Source organism: Chaetura pelagica, unplaced genomic scaffold (assembly GCF_000747805.2).
Source record: "Chaetura pelagica isolate M959 unplaced genomic scaffold, ChaPel_1.0 scaffold74, whole genome shotgun sequence".
Taxonomy (NCBI): Eukaryota; Metazoa; Chordata; class Aves; order Apodiformes; family Apodidae; genus Chaetura; species Chaetura pelagica.
In genome coordinates, this window is record NW_009952982.1 from 184,950 (window position 1) to 199,291 (window position 14,342).

At 39.5% G+C, this 14,342-nt stretch overlaps 1 protein-coding gene across 1 annotated transcript in view; it reads right to left on the reverse strand.

The window, feature by feature from the left end:
* MUC2 (mucin 2, oligomeric mucus/gel-forming) overlaps window positions 1-14,342 on the reverse strand; it is a 49,448-nt gene that overhangs the window by 3,214 nt on the left and 31,892 nt on the right. Inside the window, exons 34-48 of the mRNA XM_009996435.1 lie at window positions 13,769-14,224; window positions 9,966-11,176; window positions 8,782-8,956; window positions 7,989-8,236; window positions 6,681-6,864; window positions 5,724-5,928; window positions 4,926-5,104; window positions 4,197-4,266; window positions 3,778-3,878; window positions 3,581-3,612; window positions 3,230-3,407; window positions 2,524-2,628; window positions 1,610-1,650; window positions 835-957; window positions 275-373 (exon numbers count right to left, since the gene is read on the reverse strand). Coding sequence (XP_009994737.1) covers window positions 275-373; window positions 835-957; window positions 1,610-1,650; window positions 2,524-2,628; window positions 3,230-3,407; window positions 3,581-3,612; window positions 3,778-3,878; window positions 4,197-4,266; window positions 4,926-5,104; window positions 5,724-5,928; window positions 6,681-6,864; window positions 7,989-8,236; window positions 8,782-8,956; window positions 9,966-11,176; window positions 13,769-14,224 — 3,407 coding nt within the window. The remainder of the gene's footprint in view (window positions 1-274; window positions 374-834; window positions 958-1,609; window positions 1,651-2,523; window positions 2,629-3,229; window positions 3,408-3,580; window positions 3,613-3,777; window positions 3,879-4,196; window positions 4,267-4,925; window positions 5,105-5,723; window positions 5,929-6,680; window positions 6,865-7,988; window positions 8,237-8,781; window positions 8,957-9,965; window positions 11,177-13,768; window positions 14,225-14,342) is intronic.

Here is a 14,342-nt window from a genome sequence, read left to right on the forward strand (position 1 = left end):
TTGTTTAATATACAGGCTTTACTAGTGTTTTTCAGTACACAGAAATCAAATCATATAGAAAACTTAAGATTCCAGACATCACACAAAAAACCTTTTCAAATATATTAGGTTCCTGAAAATTTAATGTCATGAGTCTTTCCTTTGGGCCAAGAACTTGTCATTAGGCTTTGTTTTAGCTGAACACCTTTCAAGTGCAAACATACACTAAACTTTATCTCTGACAAGGGGGAATTTTACAAATTTGGTAGAGACATAAGATGTAGAGCATACTTACACTCAAGATGAGGTTAGAATTTTGTGCTGTATGTATAACACACTTAGTCTGCACACATTTTCCACAACATTCACCTTTCACTGGTCGACGTTCGTAACCCTAGATATTAAAATTAATTAAAATATGAAAGCACTATGATAGATGCATTTTTGAGAAATAAATGAAAAAGTACTAACCCATTAATTAATTATATCTTGAAGTGTACCCTAAATTTATGCCTTTCTATGCCTGTGTCCCAGCTCAACAGAAGACAGTAAAAGCAGACAGTAGATGGAAAAATTAAAACACAATAATAAATATGCCTAATAATTAAATATCACTCTATTGAGTCCCCTACAGAAATTTTACAGTTAATCGTCCCTATGTGAACTGAAGACTGTAAGTTACACAGTCAAGATTCACGCAATAGATTGCTCAAGCACAGTTGGCATCCATGTTGAAGCTGGACTCCCTATTTCTGCTCCCTGCCCTTTGCTCATATCACTCATTGACCAAACTGCTTTTCAGGTTAATGGGTATTTAAGGGGATTTTGTTTGTTTGTTTTAAATTTCTCACTTACTGGTTCACAATATGTGTCACATGGAATATGTTCACATGAGATGATATTCAGTTGAGTGCTGACGTTAACTTCGTTAGTGCAGAAACAATTCTGACACTTATCAACGAAGACTGAGGAATTAGGCTATAAATTTTAAGAAAATAGTGTTAATAAATTAATGACAGCTGACATGTGTGATAGACATTTCTTAATTTCTAAAAACTCCATGAAGCAAGCCATTAAAAAAGAAATAAACAGTATTGACTAGCTGTTTAGTTAGCTATATATGAAGACAATATTTTAAGTACTTAATTTAATTTAACATGTCTTTATTCAGGTCCTAGATAGCAATGAGAAACTCAGAAATTAAAAGGACAGGTATCATGCAAATCTCTGCAATAAAACAATTACTAGACCCAACAATTTATTTGGAATCTAGGTCTGTTTAGAATAATACTAATTTAGAACTCTTTTTCTTTTCAAAATCGTAGTCTTAAAACTACAGTACCATGTTGACAGTAAATGTGGACTGACTTTTTAAAATGCATGCACATTTAACTCTAAACCCAAATCTCTCTCTCATACTGACATACAAAACAACTCTTCAGTCTCTTCCATACACACCAACCTTTCCAGAAGATATTTAGGCTTTGTGATACTGATGAACTTCTGACAGGAATTTACATTTTTTTTAAGATATTGACTGTACTCGATAAACCTCCTCATAGCACTTCTGATAAAGTGTACTAACTGGTCTTTTAAGCATTTTCAGAACATTGTTGAAATAGGAACTTACCAAGAACTCAGCACTCTGATGTACACAAACCCTCTTGGGAACTGTTAACAAGCAAGGATTTAGGTGGTTACATAGGGGACACTGCAGTTAAACTCACTTCTTCCACAGTGAATCACAATACATGTGGACAAATTCCCCATTTCAGGCAGCAGACACAACATATATAAAGTATAAGTACAAATACTGCATGTGCAAAAACGTAGTTTTTGCCCAATATCCGCAGTACAGTTCATAGCCAAGAATGTCCACTTAACAGGTACAAGTCATTCTCTGTTTCAGTTACCAAAACCAAAGCAGGCTTTGTAAAGGTTTCTTCTACTGGGGATGCTTACAGGGACATTTTGCTGCATTAACCTGAGACAACAGTCCCAGTTAATTCTGCAGCTGTTCTTACATGTACTTACAACTAGGAAAATTGAACTTGTGCCATCTGAGCTGTATTTTATTTTGTAGCTGTTTGTCATAACCATAACAGTAGTAACCAATGTGAATAGTAACCAATTTGTACAATATGACTGTGTTTATTACCTCTTTCAATATGCTATTGCATACTGCCCTGGTTAGAGCCAGGATAAAGTCAATTTTCTTTTTAGTGGTTGTTTTTTTTTTCCTTCAGTGAGCTCTCTTTTAACTAGCAGAAAGTTTTACAGTTAGTAGACTGATAACACTGGAATGTTGATGTATTTAATTAAAGCTGTGTAGTTTAGTTTTCAATCCAGAAAGTGTCTCATTCTTTTACTCTCTCTCCTTTGCCTACCTGGATGGGGGGAGGGAGGGGATATCAAGCCCATTATTGTCCCTGGTTTAATTGCCCATCCTGAGTCAAACCCCAACACATACAGTTTTAGTAAGTATGTTGTTAAATGATGTAATATATAATGTTAAGAATCGTGTTATATTTCCAAGGTACTTACCACACTGGTATACAGGGCAGCACTGACCACTGGGGATATGAGACTGAACTTCAAATCCCAGTGTACACTTGGGGGCTTTGGTTGTGCACAAGCTTGTATTGCATTCTGGGGAAAAAAAAAAAAAAAAGGAATAAGAAAGTACATTACATCGCAGCTACTACAAATAGGCATCTATTAAAGCATTTAGGATAGACATTCCGTTGTCTGGAAACAGTCCAGATCCTCTCCAAAGAAACAAACTGCAGAAGGAAAACACTTTTTTCATAGTGAATCCATGCATGGGACTGGGGGACTACACTAGTTTATTAATATTTTTCTGCTATGCAAGTGTTAAAAAAGTATCACAAGTAGTAATAGTGGCTAATGGTTACTTTCACCGAGTTTGTAGGCAACTGCTGCAAAATGAAAACCCACAAAGAATTTCGTAATCTATCTGCATTTTAATTGCATAAAATTTAGACCTGAACTCAAGAACTATACATTCAGTTATGCTGAGTCCCATAACTGTAAATTCAGTTATGCTGGATCACTGCAATATTGAAACATCTTTTCCATAACACTGGGCAAGCTGATTTAAAAAAGTATGAGGAAAGATATTATTTTGTGATTCCCTGCTGCAGGTCTCTGGTGCTAAACCAATTAAATCCTCTTTTCCTTTCTATTATTAAAAAGTATAGAAAGACTAGAAATAAAAGTATAAACTCACTGCAGGTGACAATGGGGCAGCAAGAGTCTTCAGGATTGACTTCATTGACCTTATAGAAGCCTTCTCCATCACAACTGATCTTATCTTGTTTGGGACATTCATGAGGATTACATACAATGCCAATTCCACCTTCCAGGCAAATACAGTCCTGACAGTCAACTGTGAATTTTTCCCCAAACTGTCATTAAAGAAAATAAAGTGAGTGATTGTGTGCTTACCAATTAAAAAAAACAGAAGTAAAAACAGGAGTGGAAGTTTGGGAGACCACAAAGCAAGACTGCATCAGTGGAGACCACTCCCCTCCCCCTCCCCCAGCCTCTATTTGAAATATAAAAGTGTACAGCAGCATACCTCTCTTGGTATCTTATCCACTCCAACACAACCTGTAAAAATAAAAAAAACACATTTCCATTACCATTCATCTAACAGTAGACATCTTTACTATATATTGTTTGAGTACTTCATACAGCCAGATCTATGTTGCATTCATGAGAAGTAAAAAACAAAGAGGAAACAAACATGCATCCAAGTGAAGCAGTAAAACTCACCACAGGTTTTCACGCAGACATCCACACCAGAGTCGTACAGCATTGTCCCATTAGGACAGAAACAGCCTTCCACTTGTTTAGTTGAAGTTTCATTTTGGTGACTGTATGAGACAAAATGTTCAGAGGAACACCGTTACTGTCACAGGCACTCAGAGGAAGATTATACCAAAAAAACTTTCACTGAAGATATAGTGGCAAATGATCTGCACATTTCTGACTTAGGGATTGTCAGTGTTCATGGTTGATATAGCCAAACAACATAAACAATACAGGCATCCAGATTTAGGATCAAGAGAATGGTAGCAAATTTGGCAGTCAATTTAAGACACAGCAGCAGGTTTATTTCTCCCATCCATCTATGTATTAAATATGACTGAACTTTTATATGAGCTATAATAAACAGTAAAGGAATTGTTTACCTTGATTTGCAGGTTATCTCTTTAACAGGACCACATGCTCTGTATTCTTTATCTGTGGGGCATTTATAAGCTACAATGGGAGAATAAAAAGGAGGAAGATTTCAGTAAAAATATAATATAAAAGCCCCATGGCCTTATGCCAAGAAACTAAACACTGACTACGTGTATGTATTTGCTATGTATTTTTTACAATCTTGAGAAGGAAAAAGGAAAAAAACCCAGATTATCACTCATGTCTCTGAATGGAATTATTTTATGCGATTTAGCTATAGAGATAGAGAACCATTCTTTACATTATGGAACTAAAGCCAAAAGTCTACATCGTGATTAAAAATTTCTTCGTAGTTTTGGTCTCTTTTGCACAAGTTCTTGAAGGGAAGGGTATTCCTACCCTCTGTCCTCTTCCTACTATAACTGAAACTGAATGAATATGTCACTAAACACAGTGATCTGCTGATGCCTGTACAGCACAAAACTGCCCATGTACCAAAAAGTATCCACTAAAGCAGATGTTTCTGGCACAGTTGACTTATGTATAATTTTGCAGGCTCATTTAACATTTCATTGTTAAAAATGTTACCAGTAAAATTACTTGAGGAAGGCAGCTGGTGTGATGTATTGGTGTTTTCTTTGCTCAGAAAGCAATATGACTTATCATTAGGACATTCTTGCCAAAGCATCTCTATATAAGTTTCCCTAATAATTCAAGGTAAATGGCCAAATACTTACTACAAACACCCTTGGTATGACTTCTCCAGTCAATGCATACACCCTGATCAGCACAGGTGGCAGCATAGATCTGCAGACTTGAGCATTCCAGATCTAAGTTGGGAAGTACACAACTATCAAAAACGCAGGCTGCATAGTACTTCTCAGGATGAACGAATTTGTGGCATGGCTCGAACACACTAGAAACAGTAACATTTATCATTATTAGTTACTGAATAATCCATTACTTCTTCAATGTGCTTACCATGTTATATATAATGTGGCAACAGTGGTGCTTAAGGAGATGTGAACAACTATTACTGAGAGATTTTTACTAAGAGCACATATCAAAATTGTAACCTTTCAAAGTATCTTAAAGTATTCTCCTACAAAACACTCAGGTGCCAATACTTTCTGTCGAGGAGCTACGTGACTATTATCTAGTGTAACTACTTTTCTAAAGAGATTTTGTTTGATTTTTTGGCTTTGTTTTAATTCTGACATGACGTTCTAAAAATGAAGAACTTTTGTAGTCAGTTGGACTCTGTTTTCTGCAGAGTGTAGAAAAAGGCAAAAGCATAGGACAGTGGAAGGCAGAGAGCATACAAGAATGTGAGAATATCAGGAAAGGTTAATACAGCAGCCAGAGGGTTGGAAACAAATATCAGAAAATAACGACATCTGTAAATAGTAAAAGGAATGGAAGCAACCCACAAAGTTACAAGAAATGGAGCAATAGTTAGAAATACTTTTATTTAGGAATGGATCCACTTGCCACTTCATTTGAAGATAAAAAATAAATCTGAGAGGAATGTATACCTTCCCAAAAGAAGCTCACAGATGGCAGATTCTTTGCAAGGCTGTGTTGGGGTTGTGCTAGGTGCTTTTGTAGGAGATAGGCCTGGAGAGCACTGTGGTTTAGAGGGATCAACAACTTGCCAATGATCTGCCATAGTTTCACAGTTTTCTGCAATGTTTCCATTTGGCAACATACAGTCATCTGCTGTGTTGTTATTGCAAGTACCTAAAATTGGTAAGGGGAGAAATAATTCACTCACAGATTTGTTATCAAATCACAGAATCACAGAATCTTAGGGGTTGGAAGGGACCTCGAAAGATCATCTAGTCCAACCCCCCTGCCAGAGCAGGATCACCTAGACCACATCACACAGGAACTTGTCCAACTGGGTTTTGAATGTCTCCAGTGAAGGAGACTCCACAACCTCTCTGGGCAGCCTGTTCCAGGGCTCTGTCACTCTCACAGGAAATAAGTTTTTTCTGATGTTTACATGGAACCTCCTATGTTCCAGTTTGCACCCACTGCCCCTTGTTCTATCAGTAGACATCACTGAAAATAGCCTGGCTCTGTCCTCCAGACACTCTCCCTTAACATATTTGTAAATATTGACGAGGTTGCCCCTCAGTCTCCTCTTTTCCATGCTAAAGAGACCCAGCTCCTTCAGCCTTTCCTCATAAGGGAGATGTTCCACTCCCTTAAATCATCTTTGTGGCTCTGTGCTGGACTCTTTCAAGCAGTTCCCTGTCCTTCTTGAACTGAGAGGCCCAGAACTGGACACAATATTCCAGATGCTGCTTCACCAATGCAGAACAGAGGGAGAGGAGAACCTCCCTTGACCTACTAACCACACCCTTTCTAACACACCTCAGGATGCCATTGGCCTTCTTGGCTACAAGGGCAATGCCATTCATCTTTGTAGCAGGACTGTCATTTACCTGCTTGTGATTTTCTGAAAGTGCAAAAATTACAAGCCTTACCACACTGTCCCTGAGTGTTGTTGCCAAACAGGCTGTAGGGCATTCTGATAGAAAAGGATAAGCCATTGTAGGTCACATTAATTTTCAGTTCAGGAATTTCCACGACACGATTTATGCCTGACTCATAAACACTCAAACCAAATTTTTTGTAAGGCAAAGCCACTGCCTGCTTGTTTACTGTCACCTATTAAATAAAAGAAAACAGAAAAGAGACATATTATTTTTACTTCAGAAAACAACTGACCATTCATTACTTTGCATTGGAGATGCAATGTAAAGGCAAATAATGTGGTTTTAATTTGTAACACGTCTCCCTGCGTTTCCTTTTATGTTACTGGAAAGTTAAACTTTCCCTCTCTGAGCTAAATAAATGGCCTATCTGCCTCTGATAAACCAGCTAAATTCTAACATTAACACTGAAGAGATTTACTAGAGTGACTATGGCATTGAGGACACCCCATGAAAGTGCGATATAAAATTATCCGAAATTCCTAATGCACACAGTTTTAACTTTTGTGGCATAAGGAGAATATGCTTGTAGGAAAACTGTATTAAAGAAATAGGCAAAAATCTGTATTATTTGTTTAAATACCATAACAATGGTATAACTGTGGAACTAATACCACTATTTTTACTCAGCAACACTAGATTTCCTTGCTCTGGAGAAAAAAAAAAATGTCTAAATGTTGCAAATTTTCAGCAAGATGCTGCAATCTAATTTAATATTCCCACACAGCAATGTACAAAAATAAACCAAACAAACCCAAGAGAAGACTAAAACCAAACACTTCTCACCCAAATTTAAAGCCCCAAAGCTGGGGCATCATGTTTATCAATTAAATATCAGTAAGAGCCCCTATGTTGAAAAATAAACAAGGTGATACCAATCAAATCTAGTAATGGTACTTCAAAAAATACTTAATCCTAGCACTTCATTTTTATGTCTAGTTTACATTGTATCCTCCTATTCAACAATTTTTCTTCTTTGTTACATGAATATTAATTATAAGCTAATTTATTGTATATATTATTTATATTATTAACTCTTAAAAAATTGTCCACATTTATGTATTTAAGAGAGATAAGGTGCTGCAAATATTTGAGATACAAAAGGGAAGAAGTTGTAGAAATTTTTCCACATATTCAGTCAAAAAAGCTGTCCTCCGAAGCAGTCTTTGCTTTATTAACCGAATGGTTATTAAACACAAAATACAGGTTGCTTTTTAATTTTTATTCCTAACATTGCAAATCAGGTTGATACTGTATTAATACTTAAATCAAGAAATCAAAGGTGATATTCTCCAGTACCTCTACTTGTAGAGTATTTGGTTTTACTGTTGCTATGCGCACTTCCTGAGTCTCGTGTCTCACAATGAGCGTTCGAGGACAGGAGACAACGTCCCTTGCATCACAATGGTAGTTATCAATGTAGACACCAAAGTTATCAACTGTCTTATGAATCTCTTCCACAAGGACGTATGTACAATTCCCTTGATAGCTGTAGTACAGTCCATCAAAAGTCATGTAGTGTGGGTCTCCCCAGCCAGTGCAGTAGCCTACAAAAACATATAGCTGGGTTAGCTTCTTATGGCAACATACAGAATCAGATCAGACTACAAACAGAATCCATAAATGTGGGATTCATCTAATCTAACTTTCAATATTTATTTTTTTTAATTGTATATGTCAATGCATGAGCTAATCCACAACAGAGGAAACAGAACTTTCAGGTCCCAGTTCGTCTGACTTATTTCTGATAAACTGCTGAGAATAGGATTAGCTACACTGCAAGTAAACTTTTACTGATAATGTGAACCAGTAACATGTTATGGGCTTCTAGCCTATAGATATGTGCATCTGGACATTTAAATCCTGCCTTGGCAGAGTTAATTTATTCTACTAATGCAAAATTTATGCAAAAATTATGGCAACTGAAGTAAAAGTCCAAATTAGCTAAGAAGAATCAATTAACTACTCCGAACAGGCCAACACTACAAGTCTGTGGGTCACAGCCTTGTACAACACTAGTCTACAGATAAATATTGTTGCTCTCAAGGCTCTCTAGTATCGTTCCCAAAGAAGACAACAAAATATAACTTACAATCACACTCCCAGTGCCAACAGCATCCATCCTCATCAATGACTTGCACAGGAGAAAGTCCATTGGCACATGTAGGCTTAGGAGGTGGATTACAGATTATGGGAATCACCTCGATTTTGTTGTCTTCTATACATATTGCCCTTGTGCAGTTACAGAGCCACCATGATTCACCGGGCTGTGTTTCAAAAGAGAAGGGGGTGAAGAAAAGAGAGAGAAACATTATAAAGCAGTCAGACTGACAACAATTATGCCTGAAAATCTTTTGCAAGATTGAGCTAGCACTGCTGAGAGCTGCAAAATGAAAAGAATTACTGATGAGAGTCAAGACAACAACCTCAAGTGGGAATTGGCCCTTTTTTAGTTTCAACTATCTAGAAATAAAATGTCTGATCTAATCTCATCATCTAGATTCCCTCTCTAGTCAACAGTGAAAGACACCAATCAACATCAGTGACCAATATATGATCAAACCCCTTCCATGAACGCCTAGAACAGATTAACAGCTAAAGCTACAGAGAACATCAGCTACTTGGAGAGCAATGTCTAAGGTGACTACATGCATGCTTTGTAATTGTATACATTTTCCCTGTCTTCCACCAATTTTTCAGCCATGCATTATTTTTATCCTTGCATATCTACTGAGAAAGCTAGTAGACATCTAAGCTGTGATGAGGCTTTGGAATTGTACAAGACATTAGCTTGTCTGTGACAGAGGTTGTGGGTTCCAAAAAACTCCAGAAAGTCAAATTACACGATCATTTGAATGTGCTGATATGTTTCACAGTTCTCTCCTGAAAACAGACAATTACCAAGTATGACTCATTCCAAACTCAGTCTAGTTCAGCCCTATGGTTTCTTGCTGGGCCTCACTGTAAACACACAACTGGGCCCATTCAAAAGCAGAAACAGAAAAGATAGTTTAGCACCACTTAGCCCTTGGTTGCCTCATCAAACCTATCCTTTAGAAAGCCTTTTAAAAACTATCCTTGAAGAACTAAAAGCAGTATGCAGGTTATCAAACCAAGTGTCATTGGAAGTAGTGCTGATACCCAAGAAAATGGAATGCAGTAGAATGGACTTTTCTACTCCAATTAAGATGTACTCTGTATGTTACTAACACCGAAAATATGTGCTTAGTCTCCATCCAAAGCAGAATGCTAAAAAATCTCATGAAAACTACTCACTGCATAAGATTCATTAGGTAAAATAGAACAATTTCTTCCAGGAGTGGTTGATGGTGGACTTGTAGTTGAACTTAAAGCAGTGACTGGAGTAACTGTGCTGTACGTAGAACTTCCTGCAGTGGTGACTGCACTTGATGTTGCTGTTGTCCCAGAAGTACTAGCTGAGGTAGTTAAAGTAATTTCAGAGGTTGTGGTGGTTGCAGTGACTGTGGTAAAATTACTAGAGGTTGTTCCTGCAGTGGTGGTAAAAGATTCTGTTAGAGTTGTACTGGAGGTGGTAACTGGCAAAGGGCTGGTTGATTCTGATGGTGGTGATACAGTAGTGCTGGCTGTAGACGTTGTGGAGGATGGTATTGAGATCGTGGTGCTGACAGGGGTGCTAGGTGACTCTGTCAGAGGGCTCTCAGGCACAGTGGTAGTGGTCTCCTGGGTAGGTGTTTCCGTTACTTTTGTGGTGCTGTGGGGAGAGAGTGTGGGGCCCGAAGTGGTGGATTTGGTGGTGGTTGTTCCTGATTCAGTGACTCCAGGAGTGCTGACTGTCCCTGTGCTTGTTGATTCTGATGGTGGTGATACAGTAGTGCTGGCTGTAGACGTTGTGGAGGATGGTATTGAGATCGTGGTGCTGACGGGGATGGTAGTTGATTCCGTCAGAGGGCTCTCAGGCACAGTGGTAGTGGTCTCCTGGGTAGGTGTTTCTGTTACTTTTGTGGTGCTGTGGGGAGAGAGTGTGGGGCCCGAAGTGGTGGATTTGGTGGTGGTTGTTCCTGATTCAGTGACTCCAGGAGTGCTGACTGTCCCTGTGCTTGTTGATTCTGATGGTGGTGATACAGTAGTGCTGGCTGTAGACGTTGTGGAGGATGGTATTGAGATCGTGGTGCTGACGGGAATGGTAGTTGATTCCGTCAGAGGACTCCCAGGGCTAGCAACAGTGGTGGTCTCCTGGGTAGGTGTTTCTGTTACTTTTGTGGTGCTGTGGGGAGAGAGTGTGGGGCCTGAAGTGGTGGATTTGGTGGTGGTCGTTCCTGATTCAGTGATTCCAGGAGTGCTGACTGTCCCTGTGCTTGTTGATTCTGATGGTGTTGACTCTTGAATAGTAGTACTTATGATAGACGTGGTACTTTCTGTTGTTCTAGTTGTTGACAGTGGCGTACCTGAAGGAGTAACTGTAGTACTCGTCTTTGTTGGTATTCCTGATTCAGATGTTGTACCCACTATAAAACAGGGAGAAAACACAGTATGTTATTTTAAGGAGGGAAATAGCATTTGTATTAGCTTAATTTCATTTTCTAATAAGCAAATGAAATTAAATAAACCTAAGCATAAGTCATTTAGATAAGAATAAAACAGAATCCGTTTTATTACTGGCTTTTGCATGACAGGGATTACATCTTGCATGGGAGATCCTGATTTGAACAGTTTATCAAGCATCAATATCAGACAGAACATCTCGCTGTAGTGTTGAAACTTTATTCTGTAGAGAAGAGTTCATCAGTCCTAAATCCAGGGGAATTCACTGAGTCAGTCAGTGAACTCCGGTTCTGTATTGCTGTGTTTAGCCTGTGTCTGGGGCTAAAGCATTTTGGTCTCTCACTCAATGACCCCTCTGCAGCCAAGGAGAATAAGAGGAGAGAAGCCCCGTGGGCTGAGGTATAAACAGATTTAATGAAATAAGGCAACTAAAACAAAGACCAACATGAAGTATATAAGCTTCTACTTAGCCCAGTCCTCAGGAGTAGAAGTGAAAGCAATAGGCCAAAAGAGAGGAGCCCCAGGAAATGGAACTCTCTACCTTCAGCATATCTCTTCTTTTATAATGATCATAAGGGAAGTGTTGGTCAGTTTGGGTCAATTGCCCTGACTGTAGAGGGACTCTTTACTAGGGCATGAAGTGATAGGACAAAGGGGAACAATTTTAAGCTGAAAGAGAGTAGATTTAGATTACATATGAAGAAGAAATTCTTCATATGAGGGTGGTGAGACACTGGAACAGGTTTCTCAGAGAATGTGGATGCCCCCTCCTTGGAAATGTTCAAGGTCAGGCTGATAGGACTTTGAGCAACCTGTCTGGTGGAAGGTGTCCCTGCCCATGGCAGGCATGTTGGAACTAGATAATCTTTAAGGTCCCTTCCAACCTACACCACTCTATGCTTCTATGACTTCAGCTTCCAGCTGACTCAGGATGATAAATGGACTGCCCTCCATGGCTGTTCTAGGAGTCTGTCCCAGTGAAACCAGGACATGCTGTCATGCTGTAAACTATGGATAAACCACTGTTTCCTGTGCTACTTCATGTAACATGCTCATACCAGCATTGATTATGCTCAGAGTCATCTCATTCTACAGAAAGTGACAAGTTGCTGGAACAATCTCTGTTCCATACCTAACTCTCAGTGTTATACTACTCACTTTCAAGCTATTTTGGCATTCTAGGAAGCCCAGTTTCACTGCTTTTTCCTTCTCATGTGGTCACAGCAGTTTTCATTAAGGGCCCTAATTCAGGCTCCTTTAAAATAGCTTTTATTAGCATGTCATAAAATGTTCACAATAAACAGACAGCTCATAGCCATCTGTTTAACTTTTCCAGCATGATGTGAATGACACCTAGTAGAGAAGCACTGCATACATATTAAGAGTATAGTCATAGTGCTGGAGGATAAGAGGCAGTAAGGTATGCTGCTTCTGCATACACAGTCCACGGGGACAGTCTTTCCATTAAAATTAATTCATATTTAAATGAGAAGAGGCAAACTCCTTCACGTTGAAAAGGAAATACAGAAACAGATAGTGTACTGAAAAAGAGGCAGATTCATTGGGAGATTAGGGGGTTTCGAAATGATGCCAAAACTTCAGCTTGCTTCCCAAAACAGCAGGGCAAGCTCAACAAAAATGCTCTTGGGAATACCGCAAGAACCAAAGAGCACACAACTTTGCTACATAGCAAGGAGTAACCCACAGTCTGAAAAATACATCCATAGCACAAAACTAAGCCCCACTCAGACAAAGCAAGACTTCCCATTAGTTCAGTGTCCATCTAAGCTAGGCAGAGCTGCCAGGATGAAAAAACTCTGAATGTTCCCCATAATCAAAGGAATGAAACCGAGAGCCAGAAACATGCTGCACAGTGTTCCGCCTAACCAGAGAGCTCAGTACAGGACCCACTCTACTCCACTCTCCTGTGACGCCACCTGGAATACTAACTACATCCAGCTCTGGGGTCCCCAGGACAAGGAAGACATGAAACTGTTGGAGCAGGCTCAGAGGAAGCCTACCAGTCATCAGAGGATAGAAAACCCTCCCCATGAAGAGAAATTGGGAGGGCTGGGGTTGTCGAGCCAGCAGAAGAGAATGCTCCAGGGAGACCTCATCAGAGCTTTCCAATACATAAATGCCACTTGTAAGAAAGATAAAGACTTTTTAACAAGGCATGTATTTACAAGACAAAGAGCAATGTTTTTATACTAAGAGTATATTAAGATGGGACATAAGGAAGAAATTTTTTATGATGTGGGTAGTGAGACAATGCAAGAGGTTGCCCAGAGGAAATGTGGATGACAAATCATTCAAAGTTCTCAAAGCCAGGTTGAATAAATCAGGTCTGAATAACCTGATGAAGTGAAAGCTGTTCCTGGCCACAGCAGGGGAGTTGAACTACAAGATCTGTAAAAAGGCACCTTCCAACTCAAATCTGGAAATATACATAAATTACACCCCCTCAGAATACAAAAATTAAGGCACATTGCTACCAAAACACCTTGATATCACCTATAGCAAGGCAAAAAATGACAAGAAATACAAATAATTACCTATGGCTTCTGAAGTTGGAGGCTGTTGAGTTTTTGTGATTATACCTGTGAAAATATTTTCAGTAGTTGGAGTGGGGGCTATTGACCCAGGAAGAGTCGTTGTTCTCTCCTGGGTGCTCATGGTGGTGCTGCTGGTGGTTGGGCTGGGAGGCACTGTGGTGACGGTGCTGGGAGGCTTTGATGGTGTTGCTGATACAGTTGTGTATGTTGGCGTGGGAATAGATGTGGTTGTGGTAGTTGTAGAGGGTGGTGCTGTACCAGTTGCTGTTGTCTCCAGGGTGCTACTGGGAGGCACTGTGGTGATGGTGGTGGTGGTGCTAGTGCCAGGAGGTGTTGTGGTGTGGCCGCCAGGAGGCATGGTGCTGGGGCTGCTGGGAGTCTTTGTTGGTGTTGGCGAGACAGTCGTGGTTGATTCAGGTGGAGAGGACACTGTGGTCGTAGTGGGTGATGGTGGGGCTGTTAGAAACAGCAGGAACAGAGAAGACAGTGTCACAAAATGAAACCACACTCCCATTGCACACCGTTGTTCCCACCACATCCTTCTCTCCAGCTGGAGGATGACATCCAACAGCAG